The 18,857-nt window shown below is 35.6% G+C and overlaps 1 protein-coding gene across 1 annotated transcript; it reads right to left on the bottom strand.

Moving 5' to 3' along the window:
• Positions 1-333: 333 nt before the first annotated feature.
• LOC113108575 (kinesin heavy chain-like) lies at positions 334-18,490 on the bottom strand. The gene is made up of 26 exons (XM_026271777.1): positions 17,934-18,490; positions 13,522-13,609; positions 13,354-13,427; positions 12,425-12,529; positions 12,270-12,318; positions 12,107-12,162; positions 11,916-12,003; positions 11,645-11,769; positions 11,291-11,395; positions 10,999-11,147; positions 10,720-10,868; positions 9,252-9,418; positions 9,095-9,163; positions 8,341-8,547; positions 8,121-8,264; positions 7,167-7,355; positions 6,760-6,877; positions 6,528-6,604; positions 6,167-6,276; positions 5,902-6,003; positions 5,689-5,749; positions 5,458-5,529; positions 4,272-4,376; positions 3,918-4,134; positions 3,534-3,700; positions 334-2,411 (listed from the first exon to the last, which is right to left on the bottom strand). Exons 1-25 carry the CDS (start codon positions 18,057-18,059, stop codon positions 3,546-3,548), a joined length of 2,907 nt encoding a protein of 968 aa, XP_026127562.1. The 5' UTR covers positions 18,060-18,490; the 3' UTR covers positions 334-2,411; positions 3,534-3,545.
• Positions 18,491-18,857: the final 367 nt, after the last annotated feature.

The raw sequence follows: 18,857 nt of genomic DNA, 5'->3' as shown, positions 1-18,857 counted from the left end.
TGCACCTGGTACATATGGATTTATTAGATAATTTTAGCCCATGCTGTAATATTCTGAGTTCTGACTGGGAAGTCAGGATCACTTGATGACACAATTATATAGAAAATTGAATCCATTTAACATCGGTTCTTTGGTACGAACTGTTCAAAAGAATCGATTCACTGAAAAGGTACTCGCCATTATACTGTTCTTTACTGTCACCATCAAACTGACGATATATGTAGTCCTGCTCATTTTCTTTCCTCAAAGCAAATTACAGCAAAGACAAACTTGTTTGCCAATAAGAGACAAAGTAAATGCAAGATACATTTAGTAAACGTTTTTTATTCCACATCTACATCTGATAAATGAGTGTCACACTCTGTAGGTAAAACCCTGTTGTCCATAACACATGTGCTTTATCTTGAAACAATCTCTAGAAACCTTTTCATATCCTTGTTGTGGCACTTCCTTCACCTACAAAACAACTGAATCATTTGAAGTAAATTCCATGTTGTTTAATTTCTCAAAAGCTTCATACACTGCTGAGGTAAAGTTATAGCACATTTCAGAAACTTCAGAAACACTGATGAACAAGACAAAATCGATGAGGTCTCTGTGTGCAATACAGTAACTCACCACAATAGAGGACACATACTGTATACAAAAACACTAGACCTTGTTAGGAGATGGGGTTTTATATTTTACATTAGATCAGTGGTTCTCAAACCTGCCCTGCACATTTTGTATGTCTCCCTCAATTATCACACCTGATTCAAATCATCAGCTAACGGAGACTGCAAGACCTGACTTGTGAGTGTCAGATATAGGGAGAGATACAAACCGTGCAGTGCTGGAGGTACTTCATGGAGAGGTTTAAGAACCCCTGCATTAGATGATCTAAACTAATTATTTCAGTGATGAAGGAAGTCTTTTTGATAGCACAGGTTATCAAATAGAAACCTGAGATGAACTTCCATCAATGCATTTGTGTTTTTCTTCATCAGCTCACAACATCCAACAAGAAAGTTGCAAGAAAGTGCTCACATTACTTATCATGGAGTTGGTCAGTTTTTACAGTAAACTGTAAGAATTTGTTTTCACCAAACTGACATTTTCATGTACTGATCACTTTGTTACAGCTGATAAAACAGTGCTGAACATACAGACGTACCAGAGACAATTAACACAAGACAGATAATAGGCAACATTTCTGCATTAGCACAAGAATGTAAATAGCTATGGCATGATAGCATGGTTTACCTGTTCAAATAGTATTTGTGGTTCTTGAAAAAGGCAATATTTCTCCTTACAGTTTTTTTTTTAAGAATCATTGGTAATTCATATCATAATGATATCAAGAATAAGAAATAATCACACAAAAATAAGTCAAATTAAATTCAGCAGATAAATGGCAAATAAACAATCAGTTGAAAAAACTCTCCACTTTTGCTTTCTTTAATTTATCTGAATTTTTCATATGCTTTAATATCTCTGACTTTGACTTTCTCTAAATGACTGCATTTTATTCCTTTCAAAACAGGTCAGTTTAAGTAATAGCCAATATATGACAGAGTAATGATTCCTGATTTTACCACTAATGTGGTAATAAATACTGATATTTTACAGTTGTTGTTTGCTCCAGAGCACCTTACGGTATAAATTAATGCATTTTCAAAGCACTTATATTTTGTATAAAAACATGTACACATGATGACCTGGATGTAATAAAAGGAACTTAAAAATAATATACAAAAAACATTACGTAAACATAAAAAACTCAATTCCAATACTTAATGTATATAAAATTAAATAAAATTAATTTAACATCTAGTAATATCATATTGACTATATACACGATGAGTTTAGCTTGAAGCAATGTGTGTATTCCTAAGCTACATTCCCAAGTCATGTCACTGCATGTTCTCAATGGCCATTAAGACAGAAGGAATTAGTGCCAATTAAAAGAACAGAAAGGTCTCAATGAATCTCCTGAGGGGATAAAAACTTCCAGTGTAGGTTTTGGTGAATACTTTTCATCTTTCCAGACTAACCTGGCATGAGTTATGACAGATACGTTGAATTTGATAGAAACACTGAAGATATTTTCAAATACAAAATGACTCAATGCAGAAAGAAGCCAAGAAAAACAGAAATTCAGTGAAATAGCACTTCTATGACTTTAAAATCCAATATCCTTTTGTCTTACTTTGTGGGTCTGGGTTTGTGTATTGATAGTTGAGTCCACAAATCTCCACTTAAACAGGATGAATGTAAGGAGGTCATGGTGAGGACAGGAAATGAACTTGAAGATGACAGTAGTCCCCCCCCCCACCTCACTGAATAGAAAAGACTGTATTGGAAAAAGATGTCGTCTTGTTGCCACACATAGTTGGAATGGAAAGAATGCGTCCCCTGTCATTTTTTGTCCCCTGTTGGAAGTGTAAATAGTTAGACACACTGTGTTGGGAGAAAACCTGTCAGAAAAAAAAATATTAGCAAGAAACATTGAACCAAATTACTGTCAAACAGCTTTTCTCATCACCCAGAACATGAAGAATGTTATCTTCATGACTGGGTAAAGGAAAGTGACCTACCCTGAAATAGATCCATAAACTTTGACAACATTTCAGCGAATGCCAGATGGCACTAGACGCTGTCCACAGTTCACTGACTTTCCCAAGCATTCGGGCACAAGTCTTTTGTAGCTATTATAACCATGCTGCTCCATCTTTGTCAAACAGTTGGCACAGTAACTAATGTCACACCACAACTTTCTGTTATTTGTGCTTCCCAGATGCATCACATGCTGGAAAACTAATCCGCAGCATTTCCATTCATCTCAACATTAAGCCAAACAAAATCACTCCAGCTTGTTCCAGTGTCCAATTAAGATGAGAAAACGCATGTATCTATAGGTACATGACATGACATGACTCCATGACTTTTAGAAAATTTGTATAAAATTGTCTTCTTTCCATTATATCTTTACTGATTTGTATAAAGTAAATGTATCTATAACTTCTTTGTTAGTAATATTGAAGCAGTTTAGGTTTACTTGATACACTTCTAGAAAAACCATGTTAAAATGTAAGTCTGTAAAATATGATTAATCAGGTTTTAAGGAACCTTTATTTGTATATCTCTGAATCATTTCTGTATTGCACTGGATTATATGTTTCACCCCTAACTATTAAAACAGATATTTGATCATAAATTATGTATAATATTATCTATCAAAGACATATTATTAGGAGACATAGTGACAATTGATATATAAATACCTTTTATGTATGCGAGTAGTCTGCTATAATGCATTAGCCTAAATTTGCTCACTTTATTGAATCTGAATAAAATCAAGGTGATTTTTCCCCTTCTTGATTATGAGCTCTGCGTTCTCATGATATATTACATGAGCCATTAAAAGCCTGATGTATCAAATGTGATACTTATAAAAAAAAAAACCAGACTGTTATTTCACCTGCCAGTTTTTACAGGGTTAAAATGAAGCAATTCATATAGTTGTAGCAGAAAAGGCACTAAACCAAACATACATGGAGAGTTTTTCACTTGCTCCTGTGATGGTACTGCTGCTGCTGCTGCTGTTGTTGCTGCGGCTGGTGCTGGTGGCGTCGTCGTGGGCTTGGGACGCCCCCTCTGATACTGTGGCCCAGTGAGGCAGAAGCCGCTGAGTGATGATGTCCAGCACGAATAGGCTTAGCTATAAGAGACAGTGTAGTTTAAATGGAAAATATTAAAAAAACTTTTAACTTCAATGAACATGCATATATAGATATATGGAACATGCATAATACATGAGAAACATGCACCAATACATAAGAGCATTTGGGTAACCGGAGACAAGGTATTTCTGAGTATGTGGTGCCCTCTACTGGATATAATGCAACAGTGAGATCTGAAGATGAAACAGCTCTGACCGATCTGGGCGTTTTGTTTCATCCTGGCCTGGTTGTTGGCTCGGATGACCTCCTTGATGCGGTCCACTTCCTGCTGGTACTTCTTACGGTCTCTCATGGCGCTTTCTTTGGCCTCTCTCAGAGCAGACTCCAGGATCTTCACTCGCTCAGCAGTTGCACGCAGGCGCTTCTCCAGTTTGGGCAGCTCACACCTTAAGTCTGCATTATCACGTACCAGCTAAGAAAATCACAGAATATATAGACAGAATTATCCATATTATATTATATTACAATATATATTACTATTACTTTGTTGTAGTTCGTTATATGTGGAATTCCTGTGGAAAGTGGAAAAAATAAAAATGAAATGCAAACCTGCTTGTGGACTTTAGTTAGCTGCTCCAGGTTATTCTCGAGGAAAATTATTTTCTGTTTTTGTGCCAGACTTCCCCCTGATTCATCAGTGTCCAACTCTACACTCTATAAAACAGAAATTGATTTTTTTTTGTTTCAGTGACTTGTCACACTGTATTTATCTGAACCATTTTAAAAAGGTAGTTTAATAGGCAAAATATAATAACTAATACTGCAGACATCACCAAAGTTCCTCAGCTGACGTTTTGTATTACACATTTTCTAAAAAGTTATGTTTAAACCATTATGAATTTAAATTAGATCTCATTTGCATAATGTCCCAGAACAGAAATCTGAACACTGGATAAAGCCAGGTTCAATTCTTGTAGACATATTAGAGTTCATGGTTTTTACAGGTTTGTTTACTCAAGTTTGTTCATTCATGTCATTTTACACGATTTATAAAACATCATATACCTAAAAACATCAATAGTTTTTAATGCTGTTGAAAGTATTTACTGATTTATGGATTGATAAAAATTCCTATCCAAAATGTAAAAACCCTTAGTTAAAAAAACCTTTAACTAAGGTGTCAACAAAATAAAACAGGAATTTTATTTAGAATTTAGCTCGGAATAATACGGAGCCCAAAAAAGTAGGCTAAATTGTGTGCTCAATTTACCATTTCGTTTGCTAAATAGTGTACATGATTTATAAATCAAGGAAACAAAATCGTAATTGTGCGCATGTTTTATTACATCGAGGGAACGAATTAGTAAATTGTGTGCACTATTTATTTATTTTTTTCTTGTCATGTCATGTCATGTGCAGGGCTCCGTACAATAAACCTATAGTGAAAGGAGATTTTTGGCTCAATGCATGGGAACTTTTTTTTTTTTTTTAAGATATTTAAAAGATAATAAGCCTTTAAAGATATGTGTTGAAAATAATGTCATCAGATGCACAAAGACAAAGTGTATTAAATTAAACACTTAATTGTGTAATTTGGCTATGTTCTATCCACTAATCCGAAAGAAGACAATTTATGGAAGCTTTAACGTGTTACTTCTTTCCTATTGTTGTCTAGTTTTGCATCACTACAAACAGTAATTAGCAGTTGTTGGTCAGAGGATACTAGCACATTGCCACTCAGATAAAAATAAATATATCAAAAAAGAAGGGAACAGCATTTTTTCTGCATACTCACTCGTCCAATGCGATTATTGATGTCCTGGATGAACATCACACGCAGGTTCAGGAGAGTCTGGAGCTCCTTGGCCTTGTTGAAAAGCAAATGGCATGATAAGTGATCTAAAAATACTGTGTACAAAAATAACACCTTTGCAGGTTTAATATTCAAGGTGAATGACTCTGAGATAGCAGATAGTGGTGCTCAGAGACAGACTGTAAGAATGCCAGGTAATGTAATAGTCCTCACCACAGTCTCCTCCAGACCCTTGAGATCTTCTTTAGCTTGCTCCCTCTTCTCATTCAACAAGCTGATTACAACAAAAATGATCATCTCTGTTCAAAATAGCTTTATTAGCGGAACGGAGCTGTTTTACAAAGATTGTCGCCCTTAAAATCTATCTTTGACTTATTCTATGAGCAGATCATTTATATGACTTTTTAATATGAGCAGTTGACTCACAGAAGCTTCTGCAGCCTCTCGTCCTTCTTCTGTTCCTCTTGTTTCAGCTTTTCATAGTCAGACCTGAGCTGATTCTGTTCAAGCTGAAGAGCCTGGTTCACACTGACAGCAGGGAATTAGTGATTTTTATTTTTATGAGTTCATTAATTTGGAGTAATACCAGTCAAAAGATGTATTAACAGTCTAAAAATAAATATTACAAATTAATGTTAGACATACAACGATTACAGAAGTGATTAGAAGTAATCAGAAATAAAGTACTTACTCTTTCAGCTCATCAAGGATCCTCTGTTTCACGTCGATCTCATCTCGCAGACGTGAAAGCTGCTTCTGATGAGCCTCTCGGTGGCTTTCCATCTGCTGTTCCAGCGCTTTCTACATGCAGATGTATATGGGATTTATATATTCAATATAAATGGCACAGTGTATATCTTCTAGGAAGATTTGGTTTCAATAATAAAATATATTTTCCTATTCTAAGCAGCAGATTTGGCCTTTCAGAGTATCTTTATATCTTGAACTATCAAAAGTAATCATAGTTTATCATGCAGAGACAGCTACTGTATAAGTTAGTCATTTTTAGATTGATTTCTCTGTAACGTTGCTCTGCTATCTGTTCTCATCACCTTCATCTCCTCAGCGTCCTGCATCCTGCTCATGTGCTCCTTTTCCTTATCCATGACTGAAACCTCATGCATCTTTTCTGTATGAACCAAAAGAAGATTTTTACATTTATAGTAAAACCACTGTGAATGAAACAGGTTGTGCTTGTTTGAATTTGAATATAATATAATATCACAGTGTTTTGTGACAACGTTGCATGTAAATGCTTAAAAAAAATGTGTGCATCACAAAGACCTTGCGCATTGAGTTTAGCGAGCTCCTCCGTCAGTGAGTCGTGGCTTTCCTCCAGCTGTCTCTTCTTCTGTTCCATGTTCTGCATGTAGTCGGTGAGGGATTTGATCTTTGCTTGATGCTAGACACAAAAAAACTATGTTGAGATTACTGGGCTTGAGGACTGGTATTGCAGGGAGGCTACTAGGTTAGTATTTTTCTTCAATTAGGGTCATTAATTGCATATCTGTTCTTAATCCCTTACTTTGTGGTTTCAAAAGTAAAAGTGAACTTGCTTGAATTAACACCTTTAAATGTTACTCATTAAAATCACTTAAATGGACGTGAAGAATCGCCCATGTACAGTGTTCTGATGTAAAACCACCACTAGAGGCCGCTGTTTGTTGCTCTAAATAAATCACTGCGAGTACCTGAGAGATCAGCAGCTGACAGGAAGCCAGCTCTTTCTCGTTGGCCTGTATTTTCCGCATCGTGTCGGCCTGTGTGCTCTCAAGCTGTTTACTGCGGTTGACCAGAGACTTCACTTCTGACTTCATCTTACTTATGAAGAGCCGTGCCATGGTGAATTCCTCCTCCATTCCTCCGTTCATCTCTGTCATCTGAATAAAGAGAAACCAAATAAATGACTATTCCAGTCATTTGCTATTTGAATATCTGTCATCAGAAGTGACAGTACATTCTATTTCAAATACATGCAGTTTAATATAACCTTTCAATTTATCACATAATACAAAAAATAAATTAATAATAATAATAATAATAATATATATATATATATATATATATATATATATATATATATATATATATATATATATATATATATATATATATATATATATATATATATATATATATATATAGTGGATCAACGTTTCTACAAAATAAGGAACTGTTTTCAAAAAAATTATAATTGGTAAGGAATCAGCATATTAGAATGATTTCTGAAGCATAAAGTGACACTGAAGACTGGAGTAATGATGCTGAAAATTCAGCTTTGCCATCAGAGTAAAAAAGTAATGAATGTTATTTCAACATAATTCAAATATATTGAATCTTTTAATTTTATTTTTTTTACAAATTACATTGTTAGCATAGGAGATATTCGAATGGAAAGTGCATATATAATGTATGAACGTATTTGTAAATAACCACATATTCACATTTATGTGCATGTAGTTGTGAGGTATGCATTATTTACAATAATGAAAAGTAATGTGAAATTTACAAATTATATAAAAAATGGAAAAACATCTGCACAACTTAGAATAACAGCCCTTTTTTAACGGATTAAAATTGTTTCTTTTTGATAAGTGAATAAGTTGTGCATTTACTTTTTTCTTTTTGAAGATGTGTATTCTTACCTTGTGGTCATTCAAGGCAATAACACTGCCAATCTCATTGAGGTCCCGGAGCAAGAGACTGAGGATCTCTGCTGATCTCTTCTTGTGATGTCCACTGTGCTCCTGCAGGGCAGACAGATCCCTCTCCACACCAGCCAGAGCTGCCTACCAGATAACAGGACAAAATCCCCATCACTACTCCTTCACATGAGCTTTGTTATTTCCTCCTCATTCTGCTTACACTCTTCTGCATAAGCTCCTCTGTGAGCTGCTGGTTTGTCTTGCTTCTGTCTTCCACCTCATGGCTTTTCTGGTCGTAGTTCACAGCCAGCTCTTCTAAGGCCTGGAGCACCTCCTTCACCTCATCTTTAGCTGCCTCGTTCTCATGCTGCAAACGGCTCAGATCTTCCTGGATCTTCTCATAGTCACGCCGTGTGGATGCCAGTAACTGTAACAATACAGGACGGAGAAATCAGACATCCATGTTAGTCAGCAGACTGTCTGGAGACAAATAATTGAGTAAAAGTAACAGTAAAGGTTGAATTAAGCAGAACAACTGTTGAAAACACTGCTAATAATAATAATAGTTTCTTTAGCACCAAATCAGCATATTCCAATGATTGACTTTTTTTTTTTTGATCAAATAGATGCTGCTTTAGTGAACATAATTATAATAATAATAATAAAAAAAACGAACTAACCCCAAACAACTCTTTGTACCTGAATGGAATTTCTAAGTACAGGCAAAGAAATGATAGAGCTAAATGTGAAACATATTTTTTTTTAAACTGAAGATAACATTTGTTTTAAAGAGTTTTGATAAACACATTGCAATTAAGACATGCAACGGTTTCATTCTCTGTCATAGTTACGTCTTGTTTCAGTTTCAGATGCATTGCACATACAGTAAGGCATCATGGGAAGGCGTGTGACATCATAAATTGCGGAGGGCATGAGTTTTCTGCTCTATGTTGCTGCTCTTGAGCCAGACTGACCTCATCCTGGTCCACCATCTGCTGTTTCAGGTTCTCTGCCAGCTGACTGTGCTGGTTGATCTCATCATCCTGTGGTGAGAGAGAGAGGAAGGTCTGAATTGTGAAGGTTGCACTTCCTGATGCACTTTTCTAACAGTGTGTGAGAGGTATTTATCACCTTGTCGTCTAGTTGCTGATACAGGTCATTGATCAGCTCCTCATACTGGGTTTTCTCTGAATCAGAAAGAGGCTCAGGGGGCGGAGCTGAAGTCTCAATTATGGGAGCGGCTTCAGAATTCTTTAATTCTTTACTGCTGTGCTGCTCATCAGCAGGGACATTCTCACCTAATGATAAAGAGGTCAAATACATAAAGCTGTTGTTTTATGCAATATTCTTTTTTGTAGTATGGAGTTATTTTTGTGCAAAATAAAATAAAATAAAATAAAATAAAAAGGCATTGGATTATTAATTAAAAGAAGGACCAAGGCTTCCAGGAAGTCCTGCAGACTTGATGATAAAGACAGAGATGAAAACGACTGATTGGATATAAAGGAAAGAAAAGCTGAGTCAGAGGCAGAGTTCTTCTCTGGGCTTTATAGAGCTGGGATGGCATCTGTGTGTTTTATGTGCAGGAGAGGTGGAGGGAGCTGATAACACTGACAAAGAAATAAAAACCTATTCATGGGATGCAGGAGAGAGAAAGTAATACATACAGAGGGAGTGACAAAAACAGCAGGATTCATAGAAGGGAAAAAAGAAAAGGTTTGGACATGTCGGAGGCTTAGTGTCCTTATAATAAGGAAAGTAAATATATTTAGTCATATACAGTAGTGACATACATACTGTAAGTACTATGTAGCAAACATGCTTTCACTTAAAGACAGGCCTGTTTGTTCAGAGTCATTATGTCTGTACCATTACACAATCTGTGTAATTATTGCTAATTGGCATTTATCATTGTCAATTATTGTGGATTTCTGTCATCAGCACATGCATGGTTTATATGAAGACCAATTTGTGTCAAGTTCTATATAACAACATTTCATAAACTATTCAATAACTTCATTTTCTCTTTGAACATCATTATTTTACTAAACAACATAAACTGGCCCTGACTTTAATAAGTCTTAGAGAAACAGGGGAAGATTAAATAACTGGCTCCTTATCATAGAGTCAATTTTAAGGACTCGAAATCCAAACAAAAAGCATTTGTTAAGACAATTACATCAAAAATTGACTGGCCTCTGCAAATTTGACCCAGCAAACAAAATAATATGCATCATCTCAACCATTACAGTATTTTCAAAGCAACCACTTCAAACGTCAAGCATCATTTCAATGAAACGTTCCTCTGTGATATATATATATATATATATATATATATATAACAATATAAATAACAATATATATATATATATGTATATATATATATATATGTATATGTATATATATATATATATATATATATATATATATATATATAAACAATAGTATATATAAAATCTATAACATATATATAATACCACATAACAATAACACAACTATTAAACATGATACAAAAAAAAAAATATCTAATTCTAATCAGTTAAATATTTGTCCGCTTTTTTTTTAACACCCGTGTTTATTCTCCATCTTGTCGTTTTACCTTTCCGCCATCGTTTAAGCTCATTTTCTAACCGCTGGATGGTGATTTTCAGATTTCTGGTCTTCTCTTTCTCTTTCTCATATTTCTTCTTCCATTCCTCAGCTGTAAGCTCCATGTTCACAGAAACTGTGTTTTTGATGGTTTTGGCCCTGTGTGAATAATTGATGGATTTATATATGCACATTTGTATGTCTTTTTTGTTTTAGCTTCACTAACTATTCTTAATTTCAGTCTTTATACAGTGAAAGAGAAATCTTCTAGGGCATAAAATGGCTTCACCTTTGGCCGAACATGAGTGTGGATTTGGTCTCAGCATCATTATATACGGATGGAGAGCAGCAGATGACGATGGTTGTTCTGCAGTTCCCACCCAAAGAGTCCTGCAGGATCCTGGTCATTTTACTGTCTCTGTATGGCACATGGGTTTTCTGTAATGAGAAAGATAAGGCAAAACAATAAATAATGTATAAAGCAAATATTGCTTTACTGTGTGAGGCAGAGAGATGAGTGGCATTTTAGTGAAAAGAGAAAAAGAAACCATCAGGGCAGTTGAAACGAGTTGAGCACTTACAGTTCCTTCAGCCAGGGCTGAGATGACGTTCCCCAGAGCAGAGAGAGACTTATTGATATTTTTAGCCTCGTCCAGCACAGATCCTTCTGCTCCAGTTTTACTGACCTGTGAAGGAGAAAGAGCCACAGAGAGGTCGAGAGAGAAAAAGTGGAGGTATTATATCATTCTCAAATCTATTTTGTAGTTTTATTATAATTATGTCAGGGTTTTTTAACTATAATTCTATAATTACACAAATATAATATAAAGTTAAAAAAGAAACAAATAGAGATAAATTTAAAGGCAACAATATATATATATATATATATATATATATATATATATATATATATATATATATCAATAAAAGCATGCCTTTTCACTTCCTGCCAGATCCACCAGGTAGAGTTTTCCGCTCAGTTTCTTCTCTGTCTCCACATTCTCCTGCTTAATATTAATGAGGAAAATGCTGTGACTGCGTGAGCTGTGCTCATTCATGTCTGGAACACAGTGTAACATCAAAGGATCATGGGTTAGGGTGAAAACTGTGTGACACAAGGTCAAGATAATAACACTGTATATTAGTTATGTTTGATTCAAGACGTGATGTATTATATCAGGGAATAAGGAATAGTCAGTCACTTACTTGTGACAGCCACGTGACGATTGGATTTCCCCTCATCGATCACATCCATGACGTCCTCCGGACTGGACACAAAACGCTCGGTACAGCCCTGGTACAGGAACAGCATCAAAAGACACAAGACATCAAGGAAGGGTTTGCTTCATGCCTGGTGATTAAAAACACTGTATTTCAATGTGTATTAGCTTTCCTACCTTGACAAATGGCACCCTGTTCTTATCTTCATGGACAGCCAGGTTGGTTTTGGAAACTTTAGAATCGGACAACAAAAATGTATTTTACACCCTGAAAAATCTATTAATATATATATATTTTAAAAGAATCTTAATACTATGAAGAATATTGCTTTTATCTCACCATCAAGCAAATCTCGAATTTTGTCCATGTAGATTTCAAAATAAGAGACCTGTGGTAAGGGATGGCCATGAATAATATAAAATATAAAAAAGGCACATTCAAATCAAAGTAAAACTGAATGAATTCTCATGTGAAAATGAGCTGAATGTTTTCACCTTGATATGGAACTCCAGGTTCTCATCCATAGAGTAGATGTGGTCAAAGATGTCCTGGGCGATGCGAGGGATGATGCCTTTCAGTTGGGAGTTATGGAGCTGCCCCTGTGTGCATGTTGCAGAGGATATTTACAGCAAATATCTGATAATATGCCACTTTATTTCTAACAACTAATGACAGTTTGTGTAAGACTTAAGCACTGCATTATAGAATTTCTATTTCGCTCCACTATGTGTGTTATGTGAATAAGAAAGATACAACGCTATCTCCTGACCAATTCGTACATATTTTACAAGGTGGCTAATTCGTAGGAATTCATACGACCTCACTCGTACGATTTTGTACGATTTGTCTAGTCCCCAGTGACGGGTGTGTTTAGGGGCAGGGTTAGGTCTAGCTCATTCGTACAAAATCATACGAATTGTGCAATTTGTAAAATATGTATGATTTAGCACAAAACATATGAATTTGTATGAATGAGATCGTACAAATTCATACGAATTAGCCATCTCGTAAAATATGTACGAATTGGCGTGAGATCAGGCTGGAAAGATATAAGCATATCCTCTGAAGTATGTATGAGGACATCCAGTTTGGATAATTTTCATCTTTCAATGGTTACAGAGTGATTAATTTCCGAAACTGAATTTATTAACTTTATATTCAAAACACTTGCTGAAATCGCAGACTGTTTCCAGGGCAACGCCTGCAGTCAAGTGGCATTTTGCAGCTGTTGCAGCAGTTTGGCATTTCAGTCATTTCATGAAAGATGCCGAGAGATTCATCCATCTAGAGCGTTTTCTGACTGAGCAACTAGTGACATTTTCTCACCGTACATGAGATGAACGGTTTTTCTATTATTGAACTACAAAAATGTTTGAACTTGATACTATTCGTGATATGATTATAATAGTTTTTTTCCCCTTACCTCCATAGTGTGCGTCTTCCCTGATGAGGTTTGGCCATATGCAAAGATTGTCCCATTATAGCCATCCAGCACATCTGAAATGCAAGATTCATGGTTAAAAAACAAAAAATTCTTTAAAGGCCTGTATGATTTAACCTTCCATGCAGCTACACATAAAGTATATACAACCTTTAACAATCTGTTTGGCACAGGTATCATATACTTGTTCTTGTGTTGTGTTTGGAGGAAAGACTCGGTCAAAGATATACGGTTTGCCCTAAAAAGACAAACACATTAGTCAACACATTGTAATGAACAGGTCTTAAAACATAAAATATCATTAATGTTTTGTTTTAACCTTTAAACCCCTACAATAAATTCATCTCTTTAATATCCACAATAATAAATGTGTTCGTAAATGTATGTTTCTGTGTTACTTTTTCAAAGATTTAGCCCAAAACAGATAAGTTTGATTTCATTATATATCATGGTCATTTCAGAATTATTCTGTTTTTTATCAAGAGGTCACTCTCATAAATGGCCCCAGCACCTCTTTGTTTTGGTGATGCTGCACAGATTCTACTAACGGCTATTTGTGAAGTTCCCCAGAGGATTTGAGGGCTCTACATTGTTGAAGAGAAAATAAGAGGACCTTGGGTTGAATACAGCCCAACCCCCAGCTGCCAGTCGATCTTATTGAGCCTCAACAAATCCATCTCTTTTGTTTTGATTCTCTGAGCCGGAGCCTGAACCTGCTGCTGAAATCTAGAACTGTGATTACAAATGAAAATTAACTCCCCAAAGAAAGAACTACGTGCAAAATATAGACTTTAAACTATAAGTTAATCCTGCTAAGCTAGAAAAAAGTTTTGGAAATTCAGTCTGATGATGCTACTGGCACAAAAATTACTTCTTCTCTCCCCCTTTCTCCTCTGTTTTTTATTGTTTCTCTGTCATTTTTATTTTTTACAATATTTTTTGCATGTATTTTGTCTAACCCTTATGTTTAAACTTTAGTTTAGACAAAAACGTATAAATAAGAAATAAAAAATGTTAAGCTGGATAAATATTTAAGCATGCTTCTTTCTTTTACTGTATATATACTGTATATCTCAACTTACTGAGATGTGAAAATTAGCATTAGTGTTGTGTTCGCACATGCACACAAAGATCACGCGGAGCTACTTTTTCCACATCCTCTTTCGCCCATTATGCACATCAGGTGATGTAAAACAGACATGCATTTGCCCTGTTGATTATCAGTGTAAGACATCACACAGACGCTAATACTGCTGTATCAGAGTTGACAGTGTTCACACAGACACACAATGTTTCTGTCTCTGTTTTATTAAGCTGGTCGGGGTCATGCATCCCTGCCGAGACTCAAATGAGAGCAGTTGCTCAAACCCAGACCGTCACCACGGAAACTACATCTCGCCCAGAAAGAAAAGCACTGATTGGCTGGTAGTCAGCACCTGTCTCCTGGCCAATACAGGAGGAGAATAACATGATGAAAACCATCTCTTCCTTCCATCGCTCTCATTATGGGTCCAACCTTTTATGTTAGAAGTCAAATAAATACTGCAGATTGAAATTAATTCTTGTAATACAGAAAAATTAATAATTACTGGAAAGCCACTGTAAACAGGCAAACAGGTATTTTATATATAGCGTGTATGTAGTCTGTAAATAGGCAAGGATATTTCCATGTATCACTCCACATTTAATCCAGGTGCTGGAATCTAAACACAGTCTTTTATAAACACAAACACTGGCTGTATATAAAAGCGCATGTGTTCGGGACAATGTATTCTTTTAGTCAATAATTCATGCATATTATCTGGGGACCATCAAGGCTTTTTCAAGAGTGCAGGATTTTACCACATTCAATCAAATATCTATATCGCTTACTTCCTGAACAAGTACTTGGAAAAGATAATGCATGTTTTTCTATCCATTTCAGATGGGTTTATTGAAGAAAAATAGCACATATACAGTATTTAGAGAAATTATATAGAAACAAATGTGCATCATAGATAAATCCAATAATGCAGTAAATGCAAGGGTTGTTTGTAAGGTGGTGCAGAAGATAATGCCAAAATATTAAAGAGAATAAGAAATACAGCTACAAGAAGGGGGTTTATACAAGCAACGTGCCTGTGACTGTGCGTGGCAAACAACAATTGTCCCAATCCTCAGTGGACTGGCTTAAATATTCCACTAAATCAGCCTAACCGTTCCCTTCCAGTCCTGGCCCCTCAAACAGCACCTCTGTCACTAAGGCAACGTAAATTACTCACAGGGGCCCTGGGCCTCTTTGTGGCCTTGCACATATAATAAGATGTTAGCACCCACATTAAACACTGCTGACCAGATAACCCTCATAAAGCAAAACATCAAACCCAGCCTGGTATTGACAAGCTGCAGTAATTTCTCACTGTCACAATCTGTCCTATAAATCTCCCTGCAATTGTTTTGTGGTGGATATTCATTTAAGGAGTTTATTCTCAAACACAAACCATGCAATCTTTTTACTGCTGGTTGTTTATGCTAAACTATGAATGAATAAACAATGAAAGAAAGAAATTATTTGAAAATAATGTATATTTTTATATTTCTATCCTTTTTTATAATTAAATAATTATACTGCAAAAAAAAAGAAGAAAAAAAAAAGATTTATCAAAGTTGTTGCTGAATATTTTTAGCAAAATTGTTGCCATGTTGGTACATTTTTCAATTAAATAAAGAGTGTAAATAAAGTAGGCTATGAAGAAAATAAATATAAATAAATAACAAATTATTCAAATACATTTACAAAACTATAGAATTGTGCTATTTATAAATAAATACACAAGTATACTCTTCACATTTTCAGTCCATTTACATTTTCATCAATAATTCAAAGGCTAATTAAAAATTATTTATTTAAAATAAAAAAATGTCATTGTGACTCTGTGGAAGTTAGTATTTGTTTCATTCATAAAATACAAATAGAGCACTAGAAAAATACTGTAGATAGATCACTTGATAGCTAGATAGCTAGATAAACAGATTTTCATTTCTATTTATTTCCAGTTCATCAGAGCTGTTGGAGGAGGAGGTGTGAAATCCCCCCTTCCCCCACAAATGAATTTGAGTTTATTAAGGGTTTAAAATCTATTGCATTAAAGCAACACACGGAAAGATTCACTACCAAAAAAAACTCTCTAATGAGATGCAGTTAGATAAACATTGACAGTAATAAATGTACATAAATTACCTAGATTTCCATTCAAAGTCACACTTGTATCCTAAAGCTAAATGTCTGGCATAAGGATCAGATAGGCTGTGCAGAGCCTGCAGGGTACCATTAAAGAGAATTTACATTAGAAGCAGAAGTCGAATACCTGCTACGCTCCATTTTGTGTGCAGATTAGGCATGGAAATGTCGATTACCATCTCAATGGGTCAGATAATATGGGCTATTGTGTTTGCACAAGGGATTTCTGGAGGTTTACTGTAAAACATAAAAACCATCAGTATCTTACTGTGTGGACAGGCCAGCTTATTTATAGCACGTAACACACCCACACTCTTTCAGACTCTCATTCCAGATATCAAATGCTCTTTAATTTGATCCCACTACTAAAATATAAATCATATTGTGTTTTTAAAAGAAACATGAAGGCTCTGACCCATAATCAGCATGTATCTTCCAGACTGAGTAACCACAAATAATTCCAACCCTAAAAGTGCAGATGGCCGACAATCATTCTACACTCTGCATTCAAAACAAAGAGGACAGATTTAATGTAGCTAGACAGCTAAATAAATACATAAATCTGATGTGATTGAATTAAGGTTAAAATGAAATTAATAAAATTACAGGAAATACGTGACAGGTAACTTGCCATTTATCCTTTAAAAAAGAGATGTGATCTCTGGACATTTTGACCCACGTGTTTTATGTGATGTGCACAATTTATCAGTTACAATGTGTTGTTGTTGTTGTACACTACCTTCCACATTTTTGTTTTGCGTTTCATACAGGTTTGCAGTTTAATTTTTGCTGAGAAGCCTATCATAAACTATTTCATGGTCGGTCTCAACACGTAGCACTGGTCATCGTGAGACATATCATTTTACTGCCATAAGGGGAATGTTCAACAGCTCTATGTACCCAAGTCGATAATGTATGTAATTAGAAAAATAAAATAAAAATACAAAATTGAAACAAACTCGCGTAAGTAAAAAGAAACCATGTTCAACATAGCACTGTGTGGGGCGAGTGTCGCAAAAAAAAAAAAAAAAAAAACTAAACAGACGCATAGCAACATAAATAACTCAAAGCGCAACTAATTTTCAAATGAAAGATAATTTCTTTCATTTCTTACTAAGAATCAGTTCAAGGTTAAAATTTATGAAAGAACCATACGAATATGATTCACCCATACAGATATGAAATGATCACATCGATGAGTCAAGTTAGACTAATAGATATATTTATCTGAAGTTACATCATATATAACATCCTGCTCAAAAAAAATAAAAATAAATAAATAAATAAAAAGAAGAAGAAATGTGCGCCTTGATAACATCTGTAGACTCTGAAGACATCTTACCGATATCACCACGGTGTCTTCTCCTTTGAATTTCGGTATGTATTTGTCACCTCTGGTGATTTCCGATTCGTTAAGTGGCCTGAATCGGCACATCACCTTCACACAACATTCAGCCGCATCCATCATCGTGTATGATTTTATCCAAGGAAACTTTCTCTCCGGTCAGCAGATCTGGTCGTCCACGCAGTCTGCAGAGGAATGCATCAATCAAACAATCAAAATGTCTCGTCGCTTGCCAGTCGTTCAGCCCGCACGGTCCAGTCCCACTGAAAGAAGCTTTGAAACGGAAAACAACCTCAGATCAAATAAACTCCTGGACACCGTTTCAAACAGCACGTAACATATCACATAATCATTTCAGACGAGTGTAGTTTTGTTGTCGTTGGCGCTCGCTGTTAGGAGCTGAAGCCGAGTGCACCTTGAGTGTTTGAAGAGCGTCAGCACTGGACAGTTCCACGCGCTCTGACTGACGGCGGCCGCTCCTTCCGCACGCGCTTCTGCTGTCCAACAGCGCCTCTCAGCAGAGCTGCCCACGACTGCAAATAATCACAAATTTGCTCAAATAAATCAATAGAACACACTGGCCAAGAAATTGACCCAGATTCTTGGTGAGGTGTGGTAAATTTATAAAAGTAGCAAGGGGGCAGTTCACTCCGTATAACATTCTTCATAGATGGGCTATTACCGCACTCCGGTAAGACTTTATGATGAAAGACCATTTATGTTGAAAATGCTAGTTGGAAACAGGTACCTTTTTACAACGTATTTGAGAATGTAGTCGTGTTCAACCTTTCTGGAAACTAGTTATGTCTCCGAAACATCTTTAACCTCTAAATTGTGTTTGTTGTGACAAGTCTCATATTTTGTGTTCTGCCTTGTAGTGCATTTTGTTACATGGTGCATGAAAAAATCTGTAACCTTGTA

Source organism: Carassius auratus, chromosome 9 (genome assembly GCF_003368295.1).
Source record: "Carassius auratus strain Wakin chromosome 9, ASM336829v1, whole genome shotgun sequence".
NCBI lineage: Eukaryota > Metazoa > Chordata > Actinopteri > Cypriniformes > Cyprinidae > Carassius > Carassius auratus.
This window is presented reverse-complemented; position numbering and strand designations above follow the sequence as displayed.

What these genes read in the sequence shown, in the direction of transcription:
- LOC113108575 (XM_026271777.1), bottom strand. Translation starts at nt 18,059, where the DNA reads ATGATGGATGCGGCTGAATGTTGTGTGAAGGTGATGTGCCGATTCAGG. An exon ending in AGGACGCTGAGGAGATGAAG is followed by an intron (nt 6,277 to 6,527) that starts GTGATGAGAACA and finishes ATCTGCATGTAG; the next exon opens with AAAGCGCTGGAACAGCAGAT. An exon ending in TAACTAAAGTCCACAAGCAG is followed by an intron (nt 4,135 to 4,271) that starts GTTTGCATTTCA and finishes TGATTTTCTTAG; the next exon opens with CTGGTACGTGATAATGCAGA.